This window comes from Trichosurus vulpecula, chromosome 9 (genome assembly GCF_011100635.1).
Source record: "Trichosurus vulpecula isolate mTriVul1 chromosome 9, mTriVul1.pri, whole genome shotgun sequence".
Classification (NCBI taxonomy): Eukaryota; Metazoa; Chordata; class Mammalia; order Diprotodontia; family Phalangeridae; genus Trichosurus; species Trichosurus vulpecula.
The window spans coordinates 109,302,860-109,326,760 of NC_050581.1; the positions used below are offsets into that span (position 1 = coordinate 109,302,860).

At 38.5% G+C, this 23,901-nt stretch overlaps 1 protein-coding gene across 1 annotated transcript in view; it reads left to right on the top strand.

Moving 5' to 3' along the window:
- The window catches only part of GRIN3A (glutamate ionotropic receptor NMDA type subunit 3A), a 228,974-nt gene that overhangs the window by 137,788 nt on the left and 67,285 nt on the right, over positions 1–23,901 (top strand). The window contains exon 4 of the mRNA XM_036738761.1: positions 17,043–17,188. Within this exon, the coding sequence (XP_036594656.1) occupies positions 17,043–17,188 (146 nt within the window). The remainder of the gene's footprint in view (positions 1–17,042; positions 17,189–23,901) is intronic.

A 23,901-nucleotide genomic window follows, 5' to 3' on the forward strand; every position in this document is an offset into this window, starting at 1 on the left:
TACAATTTATTATTTTAAATAATACAGTAAAATGCATTTTCACATATATGAGCCTTATGCAGAAATTGGTCTGTTTGCAAATTGGCAGCCCATCTGCAAATTGGGAGTAGGACCTATCCAATTCGAATTCAACATTCAAGTATTTATGAATTGTTTTCTGCATGTAGAGCCTTGTTCCAGGACTTCAGAGAGATTTTTTTAAAATTATTTATGAAACAGATCTTGCCTTCATAGAGTTTACAATCTAGTGGAAGGTAGGAGAAAAGCACAAATGTAAACAGCTATGATGCAGATAGTTATGAAATGAATGCTTTTAAAAAGCGTAAAACAAAATTGCTGTGGAGATCCAAGGGGAAAAATTGTTACTCACTGGAGGCATCAAAGGAAGGTTTCATGGAGGAGGTTGCATGTGCATTGAGCTTTAGGAAATGGATTGTAATCCACTGGGGGCGGGGGGAGGGGGAGGAACAAGAAAGAGAGAGAGGGAGCAAGAAAGAGAGAGAAGAAAAGATAAAGAGAGAAGGAGAATGAGGAAGAGGTAAGTGAGAGAAAGAAAGACAACAGGAGTGAGAAACAGAGGAGAGAGAAAGAGAGAGAGAGTGAAAAAAGACAAAGAAGAGGGAGCAAGAAAGAGAGAAAAAAGGAGCAGGGGCAGGGTGAGCAAAGGAAAAAAAAAAGCATGAGAGCACAGGATCTGTCTGGAGAACAGAGAAAAGTTCATTGTGTCTGGAGCAAAATGCATGAAGAGAGATCCTTGAATGACAGTCAAAAGTATATGAACTTTTATCAATACGCACTATGGAGACCCTAAAGATTTTTGAACAGTGATACAAGCAGATCTATGCATACAGAAAGGTAGTCCAATGCAGAAAAAAGTTGATTCAAGGCTTTAAAAAAAAGTTAAATTTTGGAAGCCATTTTTGTTGAGTTAAAAAAAGTTATTTGTGAACACTTTTATTGAGTTAACAGATGGTGATTTTAAAAACAATGAAAGTAAGAGAAAACACTTCAGTTGAGTTTTGTTTTGTTTTTTAAGGCAGTAAGACTGTTTTATTGACTTGTTTTTAAATTAACTAGTCTTCAACTCAGCTAAGTTCTTGGGGATTTTTTAATTAACTTCATTATTTTTTAAATCCTGAATCAAGCTTTTCTCTACATAAAGTAGGTATAGTCTGTCAATTTTCTGCAGACTAAATTCTTGCATATGTTTAATCTTAAACACATTTAAACATGTGTACACATCTATACATAGATGTGTACACATATATATGCATATATATACATGCATGCATTCACTACACCCCTTGCATCTTATGTGGTTGGACAACAGTAAGCAATAGTAATAATAATACATCTCCCAAAGACTGCATTGTTAACAATTAGAATCATGGAATTATGAAATGTTGGCACTGGGAAAGAATTTAAAGATAGTATAGTAAGGCCCCTTAATGGGGTTTTTGCTTGTATTATACCCCTCTGGCAGTCTGCCTATGCCTATGACTGCCTTCTCAGAAAAATGTTTCTAAATGCATAAAACAAAATACATAGTACTCTAAAGGAAACCAAAATTATGGTGTCATTCTTCTTCCCATCCAAGTTCATGGACCTTTCTGACATCTATCTGCAGATGGCCTGTGGATCCCAGGTTAAGACCCCTGGTCTAACCCAACCTTTTTATTTTATAGAGGAAGAAACTTAAGCTCAGATTGGGGAAGGGACTTAACCAAAAGTCACAGACCTAGCTAGTGACAGTGAGGCTTCCATTAAATCATTTATCATTGAACTTAGTTGGCATATGAAGCAAAATTATGGGTCATGCTTTCATTTACTTAGTAATAAGAAGTAGGCAGGGTAGGAGGCTAAAACATGGCACCTGCCTTGGTGATTAATGTGGTACACAGAAGACCCAAAGCAGCAATGGAGAAAGTCTCATCAGCTGGGTATCTGGGTTCTAGTCACTACTACAAAGTTAGAGATGCTACTGCTGCTCTTCACAAGGAAAATAAAATACTGAGGAAGAAGCACCAAAGTTGGGTGTTGCAGCTACATGTCAACTAAGGGTACATCTTCTCACTCCTCCTCACAATTGCCAAAAAGGGAGTAGTCTGATTCTTCAAGTTCTTTCTCCTCAGAATAACTTCTCAGCCCATAAAGAACAATGTCACCCCTAATGTCTCTCAGTAGGTCAGTATATTGCAAGAAATATGGTAGGCCAAAAGATATAAAGGGATCTACTACCAGCGTCCCAAATTTCAGTTTCTTGTAGCAGTAAATGCAAAGTGAATATTTGCCATATCACTGTCCTCAGAGGTCATGTTATAGGGCTGCCTTAAGATGAAATTCTAAGGGGTGCTTATGAGAAAGAGCACTTCAATGGAGACTTGGAATACTGACTCTGACACTAGCTTGCTTTGTGACCTTGAGCAAGTAACTTAGCTTCTTTAAGACTCAGTTTCCTCATCTGTAAAATGGGGATAATAAAATTTACACTACCTACCTTACAAGGTTGTTGTGATAAAAGTGTTTGTAATATTTACAAATATGAGCTATTATTATTCCAGTTAATAATCCCTTTTGAAGGATGAGATATATGAGATCAAATGAAAGATTTGTAAAAATACTTAGCATAGTGCCTGCCCTTCACTTTCCCCTTTGGGAGGAGGTACAAGATGGATCTGCCTTTATTCCAAATCATGCCATCCATCATAAAATCACAGAGTTGGAAGGGATCTCAGAGGTCATTTGGCCCAAGTCATACCTGAAAAAGAATCCTCTATATATTCTACCATCCAATGTTTTGATACTCTTTGTTTAAAGAACTTTCAGTGAGGGAGGAGTCATCACTTCCCAAGTAAGCTCCTTCCACTTTTGAATGGCTCTAATTTTTAGGAAGTTCTTTCCTGACATTAAACCTAAATCTGCTTCTTTGCAGTTTTCACCCACTGGTCCTAGCTCTGTCCTCTGGGGCCAAACAGAGCAACCCTAATCCCTTTTCCATATGACAGCCCTTCCAATACTTGGAAGACAGTTAGCACATCATTACCCCCACCCCCAGCTCCACCCCAATCTTCTCCAGGCTAAATACCTCTCCACAGTAAGACCTCAGCATACTATGGATTTGGGTAGCTCTACTTGAGCTTTTGCCAAAAGGCTTAATATGTCACCGAAGCTGGAGATAAATTTCCAGTATTTTCATTCATTTAGATTTAATCAGGCTCAAATTGCTGACTGCAGGCTCTGCAGTGAAATTACTGCCAACCCCATCTGCAATGCCCGCTGCTCTATGGTAACCAGAGAGGGAAGTGGATTTTCCACGGGCCACTGGCCATTTCTTACCTGATAATTCAGCTGAATAGCAAATTAATTACATACATGGGGAGCCATAGGTTTTTTTTTTTCTGATGCCAGAGGACTTAACTATGGTCTTTGCTTCCTCCCAGAGTTTGCTAGAAAATAACAAACTACCCATGTACAGTCTAAGAAGTAAATTTCTGCTTGTATTCACTGAAGGTCCCAAAAGAACTAGACTTCGAGGTCATTTGTGTTTGCTGCACTCTTGTGAAGGGGCATATGTGTTTAATTTTTGTTTGGTACCAATTCTTTGCTTTGTGGATATAATATGGGTAATGTGTGCCAATAGGGTTATGTTTCTCCAGAAGAGTGAAAGGCATGTGGCATCATGCACCCAGCCCACTTAATCCAGATAGGGTTTTTTAATTTGTTGTTTTTTGTTTTGTTTTGTTTTCTAGGAGGTGTGCTTTAAGAACGAGTTTGAATAGAAAGTAGGTGGTGGCTCTGAAAATGAGAAGTGATAACTTGCTCTGGCAGATAGAAGAACAGTCCAGATCCCAGAGCAAGAGAGGAAAACAAAATGAGCTCCAATAGATCTGCCTGGGTGAAGGAAAAGGAGCAGGCAGGAGCAGAGGGTTTATTAGTAAGTTAGTCATCAATGACTCCTGGATTCAAATCCTCTGCTATATGTTTTTGTCTCAGTGTTTTCTTCCAATGGCAGGAGATTTTATTTAGGAAGGAAGGAAGGAAGGCAGACAGGAAGGAAGGAAGGAAAGAAGGAAGGAAGGAAGGAAGGAAGGAAGGAAGGAAGGAAGGAAGGAAGGAAGGAAGGAAGGAAGGAAGGAAGGAAGGAAGGAAGGAAGGAAGGAAGGAAGGAAGGAAGGAAGGAAGGAAGGAAGGAAAGAAGGAAAGAAGGAAGGAAGGAAGGAAGGAAGGAAGGAAGGAAGGAAGGAAGGAAGGAAGGAAGGCAGGCAAGAAGGAAGTAAGGAAGGAAAGAAAGAAAGAAGGAAGGAAGAAAGGAAAGAAGGAAGGAAGGAAGAAAAGAAGGAAGGAAGGAAGAAGGGATGGAGGGAGGAAGGGAGAGAAGGAGGGAAGGTCTAGAATTTTACTGAGCTAAGTAATAATAGTCCTAAACTCAAACCCTGTTTGATTATCATTTTGAAGTCACCTCTGGCCATGGAGGTGGCATTACACAGTGATAACTAAAGATTGGACTCATCTAATTTCTAAGCCATAATGAATGGTGCAATGGTACATCTGTTGAGAATAGTGCTTATTATCATAATGCTTTAAGGTTTACAAAACACTTTCTTGACAACAGCCCTGTGAGGCAGGCAGTGAAAGTCTTATTACCACCACTTTACAGATGAGGGATTTAACCTGGAGTGATCAAATTAATTTTGCACCAAGCAAGCATTAGGTTGTAATCAATTTTATTCACTGCTGGACCAATTGCATTCAGACCTCGTACTTACCTTTGAATGATTCCAGGTTGCAATTTAATTTCCCCACTTTTCTCAAGCGAGTGTCCTGACCCTTTACTCACCTACAGAATCCATAGAATATCCAGCAAAAATTCCTTCAAAGTAGGCCATGTTGTAGAGGTGAATTTCATGAAAGAAATGCTGGCATAATCGATTAATATGGATTTGTAAGACCTCCCAAAATACCTACTGCATCTTATCCTATCGTGCAAGTTTACAAAGGTTTTTTCCACACAAAGTACCTATGACATTATACTATGTCCTTTGAGTACAGGATTGCCATGAGAAACAAAAGAAATAATTCAAGTAATAGATTTTGCAAACCTTAAAGCATTATTTTTATTTTTGATCCAGACCTTTAATTTCATTAGTGTACTCCCTAGCAAGGAAGTTCCCTTTGCCAATTCAGATCAGTGCCTGTTCTGCAATTTACAATTTGAGAGAGTTGCCAAGGAGCGTTGAGAGGTTAAATGACTTGCCCAGGGGTCAGAGAACCAGTATATGTCAAAGGCACAGCTTAAACTCATGGAGTCTTAGCTCTGAGGCCAAGGCCAGATCTCTATCCAACACTAAGCCTCCCCTCAAAGCACTATATAAATGTGAATTGTTATTATTATTATTTCTACAGAAGCAGATGATGAATTGGATTCAGTTATGCTCATTGGCTGAACTTTCTCACCAACTAACCCATTCATTTCTTAAGTCCTTGCTTCTGAACCCACCATCCTACCAAAACTTCTCTTTCCTCGGTTGCCAGTGACTTCCTAACTGCTAAATCTGAAGGTCTTTTCTCAGTCCTCATTCTCAGTTGACCTCTAAGCTGCTTTTCAAATTATTAGTCACCCCCTTTCTCTTAGCTGTTCTTCTGTCTCTAAGTTTTCATATGTGACTCCTTTCTGGTTCCTCTCCTGCCTATCTGCACTGAGATACCAAAGAAGACCAGAAGGCCCAGAAACTTAAATATCCAGTGAACACCCAGGAAATGTGTGTCAATGATGGAACCCAGGTGACTCAGACCACCTTACTCAAAAGTGTGGTAGAAAGTGAATTCTGGACCTGGCATAAAGTCCCAATTCAGGAACTAAGTCTGGAGATACAGACCACTCTAAAGAATTATAATACTTCCAGATGTACGCTGAAATCTAACCTAAAGAATAGAGTGACTCCATAAAAATGACAAGCAGAAGCTCAAAGGAAAGAAAAAAAGGATTTTCAATCAGGACCACGTAAATGTCCAGATGAAATGAAGCATTATATTAAAAATGAAACAAAAATTTTGAATGAAAGAATTAGAAAGGTGAAAAAACATGACTTAGAATAGGACTTGTTAAACCTTACTCAAGTAAACAATTCCCTAAAAATTAAAGTAGACTAAATAGAAATCAATAAATCCTTGAAAAACAAGAAATATTAGGACAAAATCAAAACTTTGACAAAATAGAAGATGTAAAGTTTTTGCTATCAAAAATTACTTATCTGGAAAACAAGTCAAGGAGATGTCATTTAAGGATCATTTGACTCCCTGAAAAATCACAATTTTAAAAGCCTGGGCAAGACACTTCAAAAAATCATAAATGACACCTTCCCAGATATATTCAAACCAGAGGGCAAAGTGAAAATAGAAAGGACCCATAGATCACACCTGAAAGAAATCTCAAATGGAAAAGTTCCAAGAATGTCATATCCAAAATCCAGAGCTTCCAAGTTAAAGAAGAAAAATGTTTCAAGCAGAGCGAAAGAGTTCAAGTACCAAGGAACTCCAGTCAGAATTACACCAGACCTGTCAGCTTCTACAAAAAATGAAAGGACGTCTTGGAATATAATATTCCAAAATTTAGTATGTATACCTGCATATACGTATATATTATATATTCCAAATATATTTGATTATAGAGTTGATACTCTCGATTTTTCATTTTTGTTTATAGTTTTTTAGGAGTATAGTGTCCAGGCTTTGAAAATCATGATTTTCAGAGAGTCTGATGATTTTTAAATTATATCTTTTGACTTATTTTTCAGATGAGTAATTTTTGATGGCAGAAACTTCACATCTATTTCTTCAATCTTTTTATTTTGCCCTAATTTTTCTTATTTTCTCATGAAATTATTGATTTCTATTTGGTCTATCCTAATTTTCAAAGAGTTGTTCACTTGAATAAGTTTTAACACAGTCTGTTCTAAGATAAATATATGTGTGTGCCCATATATGTATATGTACATACACATACATACAGATATACATATATATATATATATATATATATATATATATATGTGTATATATATATATATATATGCTTAAAACCAAGAGTAACTTATCCTACAAGGTTGTATATAATCTTACAATGGAGGAAATGGATCTCTAATAAAATAGAGGACTTTCTAGCACCCTTGATCAAAATAAGAGCTAAGTAAAAACTTTGAAATGTATAAACAATACACATACATACAGATATACATATATATAAAACCAAGAGTAACTTATCCTACAAGGTTGTATATAATCCTACAATGGAGGAAATGGATCTCTAATAAAATAGAGGACATTCTAGCACCCTTGATCAAAATAAGAGCTAAGTAAAAACTTTGAAATGTATAAACAAAACTCAAGAGAAACTTAGAAAGGTAAATTTACTTGTGCAACCGGAAGGGCCCATATGATGAAGGGCTAATATTATGATACAAGGAGAAGAAACAAGTGTCCCTTCAATACCTTAACATCTGTGAAAGGTATTGAGAGAGTTGAATAAGAAAAACAGAGGATTTGGGGGTTGTGAGGAATCTAAGGAAGGAAAGAAAAAAAGGGCAAAAAGAATAAACTAGTGTAGAATGGAAGAAGAATGAGATGAAAGATTATTTCTCATCATCAGTGTTCATAAGAAGAGAATACGAACATGGACAAAGATTAAAGAAAGTGGACATTTGATGAACCACGCTCTTATCTGAACTGATAAAAAAAAGGTTGAAATGCACATATTCACATAGTATGGCATAGAAATATATCAAATTCAACTGGAAAACAGGAAGGGATTCAGGGAATATGGAAAAGAGGAGAAAAAGGCCAGGGATGGAATAGTTACAAACAAAAAAAAACTTGCTGATCCTGAAGGGGGCATTAAAAGGAGTTAAAAAAAAAAAAGAACTGGAAACTAAGAGAATGCCCACCATTTGAGGAATTGCTGGACAAATTTTGATATATGAATGTAATGGAATAGTACCGTACTATAGGAAATGGTGATTCTAAGGGAATCCTGGGAAATATGAACTGATGAAAAATGAGGTGAGCAAGGCAAGGAGAACAATACATATGGCGGCAATGCATTCCAAAGACGAAGAACATTAAAAGATTTAAAAATTCTGACCAAAGCAAAGAACAATCATATTTCCAGAGGACCTATGATGAAACTGCCTATTTACAAAAGTGATGGCTGCAAGGTACAAAACAAAACAGCTTTTGGAGCCACTGTGGATTTGGTTGGCTTAACTATGCCCATGTTCTTACAAGGGGTTTTAGAATAGAGATTTATGGTTTTGTACACAATGATACTTCATTTTCTTCTTTGCATATGGAAGTGTGGGTTTTTTGCATATTTACTAAGAACATGTAAGGCATATATATGTTCATCTACAACCATTCTGCAAATACATACCCATGTGTTTTCTCTCTATAAACTGTTGTATCTTCATGCACAACAGCCTTTCTTACGTCTGGTTTTACATAGCAGTCCCTTCCATTTTGTTCTGAGTCACTTCTTTTGTGCTCACTGGGAAATGATTATTCCTTGAACGTTCAAAGTGCTTTTTCTCTGCATACAGTTGTTTTGATAGGATTCAGTATTCCATTAATATTATAAATTTATACTAATTAAGAGCTTATACTAATACTTTATCCAATATAAATATACCTTGTGCTAATAAATAGCTTAATCTCAAATAATCCCCAAGGAGACTCACAAGGATGACACAAACATAAAGTCAAAGCAGTTGGTAGAGCGTTTCACTGAAACATTAGAGATAACATTTCTCTTTCTGTGAAGTATTAGCTAAGTGGCAGCAACATAGTTTGAGGACTATTAGTCCCCTGTACATTATTTTTTTAATTTTCAGTTCCAAATTCTTTTTCTTCCTCCTGCCCTTCTCCCACTCATTTAGAAGGCAAGAAATACAATGCCCGTTATGTGTATAAAGTCATGCAAAACATATTTCCACATTAGTCATGTTATAAAAGAAAAAAAGAGAAATGTTTCAATCTGCACTCAGAGTTCATTAGTTCTCTTTCTGGAGGTCAACAGCATTTTTAATGAGGAGTCCTTTGGATCTGTTGTGGATCACCATGTGGATCAGAGCTAACTGTCGCTACAATATTGCTGTCACTATGTACAATATTCTCCTAGTTCCATTAACTTCACTTTGAATCAGCTCATCATCATCTTCCCAGGTTTTTCTAAAACCATCCACTTCTTCATTTCTTAAAGCACAATAGTATTCTACCACAATCATATATCATAATTTGTTCAGCCATTCCCCAACTGATTGGCATCCTCTCAGTTTCCAATTCTTTGCCACCACAAAAAGAACTACTATAAATATTTTTGTATATATAGGTTCTTCTCCTTTTTGTTGAGCTGTTTAGGGTACAAACCTGGTAGTGGTATTGCTGGTCAAACAGTATGCAGTTTTATAGCCCTTTGGGGCATAGCTCCAAATTGTTCTCCAAAATGGTTGGTTTAGTTCACAACTTCCTGTATATGTTCAATGTTCTTCTTTGACATCACTGGTTGTGTAAATTTCATCTTAAATGAACTTCTATATTTTATATATATAGTATATACATATATGTGTGTATAGATATATGTAAATGTATATGTGTATATGTACATGTATGTATAGATAAAAGACTTTCCTCACTAAACAGAAGGAAGCTGAACAAGATGAGCCCTAAGGTCCTTTCCAACTCATATTCTATAATTTTGTGACTGCAAGGTTATTGAAATTGCTGCCATATTTTTCTTCATAGTGGCTGATAAGGTCTAGCACTGAAAAGGACCTTAGAGATCATCTAGTCACTAGCACAAATCTCTCATTTTACAAAGGAAGAAGGTGAGGCCCTAAAAAATCAAATGTCTTACTGTAAGTTATAAAAATCATGCATAATTCAATTAAATAAAGATTTATTAAGCAGCTAATATGCGCTAAGCCAGTGGTTCTCAAAATGTGGCCTGAGGACTCCTAGGGGTTCCTGAGACCCTTTTAAGAGTTCTACAAGGCCAAAACTATGTTATAATAATACTAAGATATCTAATTTATAATACAATGAATATTGATGGATATAACCTACCTAAACAAAAATCTTTGTGTGAGGGGGAGAGGTTGGTCCTCAATAAAGGGGTCCTGAGACCAAAAAGTTTGAGAAGCACTGTGTTACGCTATACTAGGCTACGGGGATGCAAAGCTGAAAATGAAAAAAAGTCTTGCCCTTGAGTAGTTTATATTTAACTGGGAGAATAAATAAGTAAATTCAATTAATAAACACAAAATACACCCCGAAAGTAAATACAAGTTGTATTACAAAAAGTAATACAAGGTAATTTCAAGGAGAGAGTGATAGCTGCTGAGAGTATCTAGAAAGGCTTCATACAGGCAACAGCACTTGAGCTGAGCTAGGGATCCCAAGAGATGGAGGTCCATATGAGGGAGAGCATGGCAGACATAGAAAACAGCCTATATGTAAGGAACAGGTGGTGCGATGTAATCAGGATGACCTGAACTCAAATCCTGCCTCAGACACCTCCTAGCTGTCTGCCTCCAGGTAAGGTATTTCACCTCTCTCAGCTTTAGTGTCCTAATCTACCCTATTTCACAGGATTGTTCTATGGATCAAATGAGATACCATCCGTAAAGTGCTCTGTAAATCAAATTGCTACATAAATGCTACTTATCATCATCGTAGTTAGCACCATCATCACCAATAATAATGATAACACCATGTAGACCGATTTGGCTAGAACATAAAGTACATGTGGAGCAATAATGTGAAATAAAACTAGAAATATAAGTTGGAACCAACTTATATAGGGTTTGAAATGCCAAATGAAAAAGTTGATATTATTTTATCATAGAGGCAAGAGGCAATTATTGAAACTTCTTGAGTAGTAGAGTGTCGTGATCAGATCTACACTTTAGGCATATCCCTTTGGCAATCACATAGAGAGGGGATAGAAAAATTCAAAGACTGTTAAAGAGATAATAAGAGCCAGAACTAAAGTGGAGAAAAAAGGGACAGATTTGAAAGATGTTTTGGAGGTTGAATTAGGAAGGCTTAGTAACTAATGGGATATAGGGGATAAGGAAGATTGAAGAGTTAAAAACAACTCCAAGGTTACAAACCTAGAAGGATGTTGGTATCATTGTTTGTTGTTTGTCCTTTATTCTCGAAGAGGACCAATGACATCAGGAAGGTGAGGTCTTGATTTGCAAGTAAATTGGATTTAAGTGTGGCAGGGCTGTGCAAAGTCACCAGCCTCACTCTCTCCTCCAGAGTCATTTGGGTCCAGAGGCAAGGCATAGCTCAGGACAACTAGAGATGGCCCTGGATGTAGTGGGAGGCCTTGGCCTTTTTAAGCTAAGATCTTTCCCAAGTCTCAGTTTGTCTGAGGCAACACCCACTCAGTGATTACAGCTAGGTAAGATTAAGGCTAGGTAAGCTGATATCTCAATGGTAATAGAGAAACTGGGAGGAGGGGTGGTTTTAAGGTGAAAGAGAGTGAACTTTGTTGAAGAAGTGTTGCCTTTGAGATGCTGATGGACTATTCAGAGATAAGCGCCTAGATGCAGATGATAAGTTATCTTCATAGTGTAAGGGTAAGCAAAGTGAGACTTTTTGTTGTCTTTGGTTTTGGAGCTCTTCTCAGCACTAAGGCAATCCAATGCCTTTGATTGAGTCTTGCCTTTGTTTGCAGAAAGGCCCACACCCTTTTGCTAATTAGGTCAGGAGAGTTGTGAAGGCCTCAAGAACGATGAAGCCCCCAGGCCTTGAAAAAGGGTATATATACCCAGAGGATAGCCATTGAACTCTGTAATTGAGAATTGAGAATCCAGACCTCTCAGAACTGCAGGAGGAGAGGTTTTGCTTGGGGGCACACTCATTGGAAGAGTGTTGGTGTGGAGACTCTGGGTAGCCATTAAGGAGCCCCCCAGCCTTGAAAACCCAGATGCTGGTGCTTTTCTCTCTGGTAACTGTGTATGTATTGCTATAGTCAGACAGATAGAAGCCTGTCTGTTGATTTGTGTTATTTTGCTCTGTTTATAATTTCTGCTTGTAATTTCTGTTTGTATTTGCTCTGAAGCTCAGGGTGCTGACTTTTTTCCCCTGAACTAAGTGAATGATATGTGTATGTTTAATTAAAGTGAGATTGTTAACCCCTTAAAGTTGCTGTCCTTAGAAAAGCAGATCAAAGAACCTGTGTTAACAGACCTCCTGTGTACTGGTGTTATTGGTCTCACACCTCCACGGTAGCTGCAAACAACATTGTTGTTACACATAATTGTTAACTGTATTGAGGAAAGCAGTTTGAGGAAAGTGGAGTCAAAAGTTACATGCCAGATTTCAGGGGGTTAAGTGGGTAGAATGTTTGGAGCTTAAAGCTATGAAAGCAGATGGCTTTCTCTAGACCTTGACTATGACAAAGAGGAAGGTATTGAAAGATAGTTTAAGGAGATAGCAATGTAAAACGAAGTAAAGAATAAAGGAGATCTAGGCCTTTTTCTAAACTGAAGTGATGAAACCAGTGTATAAGAGAGAGTAAAGGCTAGAAGGGTGGGACCTGGTAAGAAGTAATGGAGCCTGCCTCCTGGATCCAAGTCCTGTGTTTTTTCATCTATACTCTCATCTATGTAGGGAATCTTTCCATTGGTAAAAATCTCAACCCAACCACCCTTTCTCATCCTGTTTAATTCTAAACCATGTGTTTTTTATATGCATTCTACAAAGAGGACCTATCCAAAATGTAGGAGGCCTTTTGGTTCTTTGAAAATGCTGATGGTTTAAGTGTAGCCCTAGAGTCTTTCAGTCACTATTCATTGTTCCCACTACATAAATAGCTTACTTCCTTTTCTAGTTATAAATAACCTCAACATAGTGTTTTATGAACCTTTGCACAAATATTCCATAAGACAGTAGTCTACGCCTTCTTAAGGAAGAAAATGTAATTTTGAAGGAATCAGAGTCAGTCAGTCAATAAGTATCAACTACGTGCCAGGCACTGTGCTAAGTGCTAATACAAAAAGAGGAAAAAGACAACCTTGACCTCAAGGAACTTACAATCTAAAGGAACTAGAAATAAGTGAGGGAGAAAAAGAGAACTAATAGAAGATTTCTAATAGAAAACAGTAAGGCAAAGAGAGAGAGATCAAGAGAGAAGAGGAAAGCAAACCCTAGAGGAGAATTGGATTCGCATTTGACATTTTCTTCTTCCTGTAATAGGGAATGTGGTCTGTTGCCATGTTAAAGGGAGAGGGAAGAGAATAAGCACTTATTAAGCACTTACTATATGCCAGGCACTGTGCTAAGTGCTTTACAAGTATCTCATTTGATCAAATAAGGGACATAAGTAAAGTAAGGTACATAACTTACAAGATGGTCTTTAAAATAAATCATTGAACAAGCTATTGGTCTCTATGCTGAGCAGCATAAGATGCTGCTTCTCCCAGATTTTTAGCTATTTTTATTTCTAAAGGGCTCTCCTTTCTCAAAGCCTTGATGCCACTTACCTCACAAACATAGCATCCCTACAAGCACTATACAGAAATGGAACAGAAATGGACCATAAAGGAAGAAAAGAGATCCCAGTCCATCTCTTAGAAAGTTTCACCTATTGAATAGGCATTTTTCCTAGGTGGGTCAGACTGTTAACTCCGATGGAATTTCGGTAAATGAAATTATTATTTTATCGGTGCAAATGAGTGTATGTGAAGCAGAGAGATGTGATATGAAAATCTCAACGTTTACTCCATCAATAACAGAAGGGGAACTATGACAGCTAAAGAAAGAGCTTGATACAGAAGGGGCTACTAATGCCCAAGTGAATATCCATCCACTAGAATGAGCACTGTCAGGAACATATCAGAGCAGTCAGAAAGGCAGGACAATTGATTTCTAACGCAGAAAGAAGACAGCAGTTATTGGCAATACCTCTGACTCTCTCCTCCTCTGAGGCTGTCTGCAAACAGCTTGCAAAAGCAGAGGTAGCTCTGGGCTTCAAGGCTGCTGTTTTTAAGTAGGTCAATAATACTACATAGCTACCTGTTGACAGAGGAGAGGAGAGGAGAAGAGAGGAGAGGAGAGGGGAGGAGAGGGGAGAAGAGGGGAGGAGAGGGGAGGAGAGGAGAGGGGAGGAGAAGGGAGGAGAGGAGAGGGGAGGAGAGGAGAGGGGAGGGGAGGAGAGGGGAGGAGAGGGGAGGAGAGGGGAGGAGAGGGGAGAGGAAGAGATAATACCTTTTGCTTTATTTTTTTTTTTAGTTTTTTAGTTTTCAGCATTCACTTTTATAAAATTTTGGGTTCCAAATTTTTTCTCCCTCTGTCTCTCCCCTCTCCCATCCCCAAAATGGCAAGCAATAGGCTATACTTATACAATCATATTCAACATATTTTCACATTAGTCATATTGTGAAAGAGGATTCAGAACAAAAGGGAAAAATCACAAGAAAGAAAAAAAGCAAGAGAAAATAGTATGCTTTGATCTGCATTCAGACTCCATGGTTCTTTCTCTGGATATAGATAGCATTTTCCATCATGAGTCTTTTGGAATTGGGTGACACTTCTTTGTGACAGAATAATGAGGCTCTGAGGAATCTAGATACCTGAGTAGCTTTTCTTATGAGTCTATTTGTATTCTCATGAGTTTTGTCTGTCTTGGGGGACAAGGCAGTACCAGCTGCTGTGGATCTCAGGTTTAGATTAAATAGTAGACTTGAGTGGTAATGGTACTGTCTCATAAGGACAGGGACATCTGTGTCCTGGAAAATATCATCTGAGCTAGTAAGGTAACCCTCTTCCTTCTCTCAGAAGAGAGACTGGGACTATTGATTGGGAGTACAGATCCCAATAGATGCTGTTTCGGTTGGCTGTGTTTAGATGTTTTTCCTTATTATAAGAAGAGGTTTAATGCAGCAGGGCAGAGGAAGTTAAGGAGAAATCACCAGTGGGAAAACAAAAGGCAGTAACAAAACTTTTCAGAAGGGAAATACCTTCTGAGTCTTTCCCATTCTCTCAAGTAAACCTTCATTGGGGGAGGTTGTCGTATCCTAGCAATACTGAACTACTGAGTACCTCACAGCTGTTAAAGAAAAGGTTGATTCCATTATTATCCTGTGCCCCGTCCCCCCCATTTTTCGCATATGTGGGAATGCAAAAATGACTAAAAGCACACTTAACTCAGATAATCACAACCCACCCAACTGACTTCTCCATGAGTGTACCTCAAACAGTTCTCAATTCCTCTAGGTGGCTGAATCTCATGTTATTTTACTAGCTACAGGCAGCATCACCCACACAAAAGAAGTTACCTTTCAGTAGTTATGAGAAGCTGTAATTCTTATCCCACTGAGATTTGATAGCACATATATAATAGATCCTGTAAACCCTTTAAGATGTGTCCTCATGACACTATGGAATATTGATTTTAATCGATCAACAAGTATTTATTAAGCCTCTACTCTTTGCCAGGCACAATACAAGGCACTAGTGATGTAAGTACTATTACAACGTTTCCATCATGGCTCAAGGGTTCCAGCCATGTCCTAAGGTGGTTTAGCTTCTTCTAATCCTTGTTGGAATCCGTGACTTCACGTTATGACTAGATCTGGAGTCCTAGGGGAGAAAGTGGTATACTTGGCCTACGATGATACTACTATGTCAGCACAGAGCAAGCTGAATGAGACAAGCAGAGTGCTTGCCAACACACCTGCAGGGGATACAATGGTATTTCACCTCTGGTAGTTGCCACCAGTAAATTAATCATGTTTCCCTGGGATAGTACTGGCACAACTTAGACTTCAGGCTGGGAAAAATTTAGCATAAAAAAGTCATATTCTCTATATTTCCAAACAAGGTTTTATAATAAATGCATTTTGAACAGAAAGTCATCAAATTGAAATATTAATATAAAATGTGAAATAGCATATAAAATAATGTAAAAAAGAAAAAAGTCCAAGCACAAACTATAGACTTGTATCATTCAAGTGTGAACCATTCAATTTTAATTTATCTGACTCTACAGATCTGCTTTAAATCTCAACTTATTCTCAGACTGAAGAAGTTAAAATCCAGTATCATATTTCACACTAACATGTCCTCACTCTTTACTAGGCTCAATGAGCCTGATTTGTTTTTCTTGTTTTCCTGAGAAGCTACAGCTTCCTCCCCCTTCCCCCAGCCCTCACTCTGTCAGCCTAGTTTTCTGTTTACCTACTCCAGTATTCTCAGCTGCCTTTTATAATTCAGGTACAGGATATCTCTGCGTCTGGCCACCTCTCTTCCATGCAACAGCTTGATCTTAATCCTCTTTAAGCACAACTCTATCTGGATAAATAACTCAGCATTTTTATGTCCTGACTTCTTAAAGGAACCAGATCCTTTTGCCATAAAACCAAACATTTACTTTAGATAAAGTGAAACAATCAAATACCACAAATATAAATTAGGTGAATATAAAAGAGGTTCCTTCACAGTTTTAATTTATCAACCAATAGCTTTGGGGAAATGCCTTGTAATCACAGATTAGAAAACTTATTTGAAAATTTGCATTGTTCTTTCTAGTCAAAGAGAAACACAGCCTGCAGAGATTTAAGAGAATGATTTAGGTTTGATACCACATATAAATAGTAGCTGTCAAGTAAACAGACTGATTCCATAAGTCGCACAGAAAAACTATTTTGTTACTGCTGTTATATGGTAACATTACCTCTTGTCCATAGAACTCAAGATGACAACCAAAGGTTAGTATTCCCTTACTTAAATGCCGATTGACAGATTTTCCCAATGTCCTGGGAGACCATATTGGATTTTTCATTTGTTGTCAAGCTTTAGAAGAAAGATGCCTGATGTGAGTGCTGAGATATAAGTGCATGTATGTGTGTGGACATGTAGGCAACCGTACTTTTATATTTTCTTTAAGTTCCAAGGAAGTGAAGCATTAGGAGGGTATTGGAAACTAATTATATGAACGAGAGTACAGCCTTGCTTTTTCTTTGTTTTTTTTTTTCTCTTAGCTACATCATCCCTCCCAAGGCTTTCGATTTGGAACAGTTCGGGAAAGCAGTGCTGAAGATTATGTGAAGCAAAGCTTCCCGGAGATGTATGAATATATGAGAAGGTACAATGTACCAGCCACCCCAGATGGAGTGGAGTATTTGAAGTGAGTGTCAGCTTGCCTAGGCCCTGAATGTGATCACTGATGGAAAGGCCATTTAGTTACCGACACAGGCTTTGCAAACCATCTATTGTGTGTGATGCTGGCTTTTTAAGTGAGCTGCTTTGGGTGTGTACTCTGTGCTTACTGGTGTCTGCATGTTTCTCAGTGGGGAGAAGTGTGCATTTCCATAACCTAGAATGGTAGGTGAGCACTTAGTCTCAGGCTAGAGCTATCTTTGCACAAAGAGCCAATGCTATTGTTTAAAGTAGCAGATGATGGAAAAGGCAAAAGTTGGTCTGACATCACTGGGAAAGTCAGTCAACACAATGATCAAAACCTGGAAAAGGCAGGAAGGGGCTGATGTGTCCCTAGGCAACACTGCACGATGAATCATCAACCCCAAGGCAAGCCTGCTGTTGCTATGAGAAGATAAGACAAATTCTAGAGATTCCCTGCAAAGTAGAAGTAAGATAAATAGCAATGGTGGCTGTACCCTCTTCCACCTAATTGGTCCTGATATGAAGCCACCAGGAGAAACAGGCCACAGCAATACAATTCATTGGCCTCCATCAGCCATTCTGGTGGAACTCAAAGAAGAAGAAAACAGCCAAGGGTAACCTGGCTTGGTATTTCTGCTAAGGGAGTGAATTGTGCCTAGGTGACATTAGCAAAATATGACACCTAATGCAGTAAGCGATAAGCAGGTAGCCAGAATGGTTAGCACATTTTCTTGAGGAGATTGAGATAGTTACATGCATTTATGTACATTTGATTAATTTGTAAAATCCATCAAATTTCTTGTTTCTGGAGCTAATTGAACAAAATTCTATATTTGTAACTACTTAGTTATTCCATGCTCTATAACATGTCACAGCCCTTTCATCAATTTCTTCAGTGGCCAACAGAACTTCTCAAGCCTTTGTCAGAGGCTTCTTACTACAAGACAAGGTACCAATAATCATATCTAATGGGAAAAACTCTGTTTCCAAACAACTTCAATATCATATATGATATCAGTATCACAGCTGGAAAACCCCATCTCACAAATGTGGTTCCCAGAAAAGCTACCCCAGATTCTAAGTACTCTGTTGGCCTATATGCACTGAAAACCATAGTTTAAGAACCTCTGTCATGGTATTTATTTTTCCTACTCAGCCAGAAGATGAAATCAGTTAAAAACCACAACAATGGTATTTGATGAAATAACTTAGAAAAATGGAAATAAAACATCCTCACATGAGCCTGGGGTACAATCTCTCATAAACACACAGATCATCAGTAAGAAGAGTAGACATTCATAAGGATCACATGTTGGGAGGGAGGAATTAGGGCTCATGTACATAGAGAATGCACGTGGCAAGTGCACATACATGAAGAGGCACAGAGGAAACAGGCGGTAGCCAGCATATACGTGTGGCAAGCCTGCTGAGGTCTTCTGGTAATGACATTTCATTGCTCTGTTGGGTATCATGTCTCATCTCTGCTGTTCTTCACCTTTGTCTATCCTGGTCTGTTCTCATGGCTCTCACCTACTGGACTGCAACTGGAGTCCTCAACTGGGATGCTGTTTCTTCCTCATACGAGGAATAGGCTTTGCCAACTCTTTTTTCACTTGGACCCTAGAGGCTAAGCAAAAGCTCTTTTAGAAAGGTAGGGCCCTCACACACCCAACTGTCAGAAAAGGGCAAAACACAGCTTTCCCCTCTATTTGAAGAGAAAAGATTTGTCAACTCCCACAGCCTTAGCCTCAGGGGTTAAGCTATGGGGGAACACAGGCCCACAAGCATGGGCATTTAGTTTGTCTTTTGAATTCCCTTCTTCCCACTAGCCAAATCCATGTCATTGTCACAAAACTCTATCTGATTTCAGGTTATAAAGTCCCTTTTACTACCATAAATTGCCTAAATGCCAACACACTTTCTGCCTCAAATCATTTCAGACATTGCCTTGCAATGAACTTCAAAGAGCTAAGGGAGTCTGAGGCACCACAGTTCCCCAGAGCCCCCCAAGATCTTCTGGGCCTCCCATGCAAATGAAGAGGTGGGAAAGGGCAAAATCAAAAAGAATGAATAGGGCTACCACAAGACAATCACCTTATATATCAATTCTTCTGTATTAAATCCCTGCCTTTCACATTCAAGTGTAGCCAGCCACAATCTTTCTAGGCTTTGCACCTCCTTACAGATGTTTCACTTATGTCAGTTCTTCAAAAGGTCCATGATTTTATCAGTATGCATACTTGTTCCCCTAACTCAGATGACAGCCCCTCCATACCATAGCAGATGGTTTCATGAGTTGTTGCAGCCAAAAATATTCATCATGTGATACACATCTTCATACTTATATAGGCTAATCCTCAGGTGACAATTCATCAGCAGGCCCGTACTCAAAATCTTTCCAGCTTGACAAGACCTGCCAGAGCTTGTATTTACCAGTTATGTCTGTTAACTCAAGAACAATACCATAGCACATTGACAAAATGGAGGAGGGTGTTACTGAAGGATGGCATTAGTACTACTAGTCATTTCAGTTATGAAAGACAATAAACAAAGGTTAGATTCGTTGATCACCTTCACACCTGGGCAGTCAAGATAAACATTCTCTCTTGTGTACAAAACTCAGGCAGCCCTCCTTCTTCTGCCCATCTCCTGGATTCTCTCCTCCAACTAAAACTCCTGCCTTGGCAGAGGGATAATGGCCCAGATACCACTCACAGCTGTGTTCCCAGCTGTGCAGCAGCTGGGAAATTAGCTAAGCTTCATTATCTATAGCTCCAACAGCCCCTGCAACAGGAGATAGGATGCTCTACCATTGAAATGCTACAGGATCAGACCCCTTGGTTCCACCCTGTTTGGCCTTTATTCCTTCCCAAGCCAGACCCCTTCATAAAGGTGAGGACCCATATACAGAACTAGGACACCCACGCATAGGTAGGACTGTCATAAACAGAGGTAGGAACACACACACACACACACACACACACACACACACACACACACCCCAAATGAGAGAAAATACATGCAAAATGTTAGGCCACACCCAACACAGAGTTAGGATATCTACATACACACAGAGGCAGGCTGCCCACCCATGTACACAAAACCAGACACCTACCCATACACACAGGTAGGATATCCCTGTGGACAAGGTATAAAGTTTTAGACTAGATCAGAGTATAGTTGGGTCTTCCTCAAAACTGGCCAAATGACCAGACCTACAGAATAGTTATTAATGGACTGATGTCAACCCAGTGCAATGCCCTCTAAGAATCTGTGTTAGCCTTTTTCTGCTTAATATTTTTATTAATGATTGAATGCAGAGATGGCATGCTTACCAAGTTTGCAAATGATTGCAAATTGGAAGTTATAAGGAATGTACTGGGTGACAAAATAAAGATCTAAGAAGATCTCATCAGAACAGAATATTGATCTAAAATAAAATCTGATAGGGATAAATACAGAACCTCACATTTGGGTTCAAAAAACAACTTCCAAAATGGCACAAAATGGAAGTTTCAGTAGCTCAGTAAGCAGTTCACCTGAAAAAGATCTCAGGGATCTGCAAGCTCAAGATGAGAGCTAGGATGCATATCCCCACAACTCCAGTACATACCACCACAAAGTTAAGGTGCACATACACCCACAAAACTAGGGTATATACATCGGAGAAACCTGTAGTGATTTGCACATCCACACACAAAGCTAGAGCATCTGTTTACAGAGCTAGATCTCTCCTCCTCATTCGGAAGAGGAGAGATTTCCCTCTGCTATCCTTATTTCCCACTCTAAAATTGTTTATGTAGTGCTGGAAGCATGCAAAGTTGGTGACTAAGGGAAGTTAATTGTCAATGGATTAAAATTCTTTATAGGCCTCCCTTTTTTACATTTGATGTAATCCCTATAAATCCTCAGCTCCCATCCACAATCAATACCTTCACACTATCCTTTGCTTCAAGGGTAACTTGATCTCTGAGTTGGATAAAGCCTCAGAAGTCATATACACCAATCTGTACCTGACCAGGTATCCCCTTTCCAATATCCTCAAGAATTAGTCACCCAACCACTGCTCAAAGATCTCCAGTGATGTGGAATTTCACTGGTAGAGAGTTTAAATTATGAGGAAGTTTTCCATCCTATTGAGCCAAAATCTGCCTCTCCAGATGGCACCACTGCTTCTTGTTCTGTCCTTTGTGGCTAAACAGAACCCCTAAGCAGAACAAGTTTAATTATTCTTCCATGTAACAGCATTTCAAATACTTGAAGACAGGGCCTTCATCTTATCCTTGCATAGCATGGTCTCTAATGCTCTCACCATCCTGCTCACCCTCCTGACCAATGTACTTCCTAAAATGTGGTACCCAGAGCTAAATGCAATACTCTAGATGATGTCTTAATGGAGTAGAAAGCAGTGGAACTATCTCTTCTCTCACCCAGGACACTATACCTCTATTAATGTGGGCCAAGGTTACACTAGCTTTTTTGGTTTGCACATCATCATAGCGATTTACATTGAGCTTACATTCCCCTAAAATCTCTAGCCATAAATTTCCCATCTATCATTTGGGCAATTGATTATTTGAGCAAGTGCCGAGCTTTATGTTACCTCCTATTAAAATTCACCATATCAGATTTTGTCAATCATTCTAGGCTGTCTAGTTTTTTTTGGATCCCAATAGTATTATCCAAAATTATAATTATCTCTCCAAACTTTGTGCCATTTGCAAATCTGATACATTTTGTCTTTGTGTCATTCATAAATCTGGTATTGGCCTTGATACAAATCATAAATAAAAATGTCCTAATTAAAATGTTCTATATCATATCTCCTTCTTCTGATTCCTGAATTGTTCTTATCAATATATCTTCTTAACAGGCTAATGCTCTATTCTTTTTGAATAAAGCATATACTTGCAGTCATGAGTAACATCACATAAATTCCCAGCCATACCTATGATACTTAATTCACCTCCTTGTGTTAAGATCTCTAGTTCACAGTGTTTATTATCCATGCACTGTGCATTTGTATATAGAAATCTCAAGCTATGGCTTTTATTGTCTCTATTTGGATAATATCTCCTGGAGGTTATTAGATGTCTCCACTAATATTCTCCTTCCTATGTTACACCTACTCGCTACAGCACTCTGGTTTAGCAGATATTTGTGAGCACCTCATTTTTTTAAGTATTCTTCACCAGACTTATGAATCTTTAAATAAATATATGTATTTTACCAGTTTTATAAGTGGACTCCATCCCTAGCTAAGAGGCCATAATAACAAAGAGACAGACAGACTGACAGACAGACAGAAATTCATATATCTTAGGTTGTGATCCAGACTTCTAAACCCCATTCTCAGAAACCATCTTAACCACCTATTCATACCCTAAATTTGTCTTTTTCTTCTGAAACCTCTACTCTTAGTTAGCAGCAGTGATGACAGCACCACAAGTACCCCTGAGGTTTTCCATTTCTTCACCACGATTTCACAAACACTGGAAGCGTTCTCTAGGTTCATTCTGCAAGTATCATTTTCACCATGTGAATCAACAGCAGAGGGCACTGATCTGTCAGGGTTAACACATGTCTCCATTTTATCCCATATGCACACCAAAGAAAAGAACATGCCTTCTTATTTTCCATGTAAAGCTGGCATATGTTCCTTGGTTACCCCCTCAGTGACGACTTACAAACCACCATTACTTGCCTTTTCCTTTCTTGACCATTCTGCACCATCATTCCTCAGAGTACATGAAACTGTTTGTTCTTCAGGAAGTCAAGTTCTATACTCTAAGGCAAAGGTTCTTAATGCCCCCTTTGGCAGTCAGGTGAAGCCTATGGACCCCTTCTCAGAATAATATTTTTAAAAGTGTAAAATAAAATACATGGGATTAGAAAGGAAACAATTATTTTGAAATACAGTTATCAAAATATATTTTGAAAAACAAGTTCACAAAGCCCAAGTTAAGAATCCCTTCTCTAAGAGAGGAGCCTTAAATCTATCAGCCTCTTCAAAAGTTCAATTGTCCTCCTTCCCTCCTTCTCCTGGGTCTCATTGTTCCACCCTTCAAACTGCCTGTCATAGATCCCCTCTGTTTCCTCCTTTTCATCTTTGTTTTCCCATTGAATCACTTCTGCCATTCTTGAGAGGAATATTTCATTCTTCCAAGATCCAGGATAGAAAGATTTTCCTCTAGCCCTTTCACTTTCTTCTCTAGTAGAAAGGGCAGCCTAAATTTTATGGAAGGAAGCTACTTTTCACTGAAAGAAATACATAGCACACTCTTTCCAAGTCATTTGCAAATTTCCCTTGCCCTTCCTACCTGTTAGAACGGAGATCCTCAGTCCTCTGTTATTTTTTGTTCCTTGCTCTTATGGTTAACCCAAGTGACAAATCACCTCAGAAAATGGCCTATTTGTCATACAGTTAATTGTGCTACTGGCTCCCAAGTGAGGCTTTATGAAAACTTGCCAACCTAACCATTGGTTTTCCCTATTTTTCTTACTCTTGTTTTCTCAACTGTATTTGATCTATGAGTAGCTGATTGGTACTAAAATATTCATTGTAAACAGAAGTTGCCCTGAACTATTGTCTGCTAGGTAATATATAAAATACAATTCTTCTAGCCACTGTCCATCTTTTGTCTTTTCTTTTCTCTGCGATTCAGATTTCAAATGTCTTCTCCTCTTCTCTTACCTCTTTGGTATTTCAGTATCTTC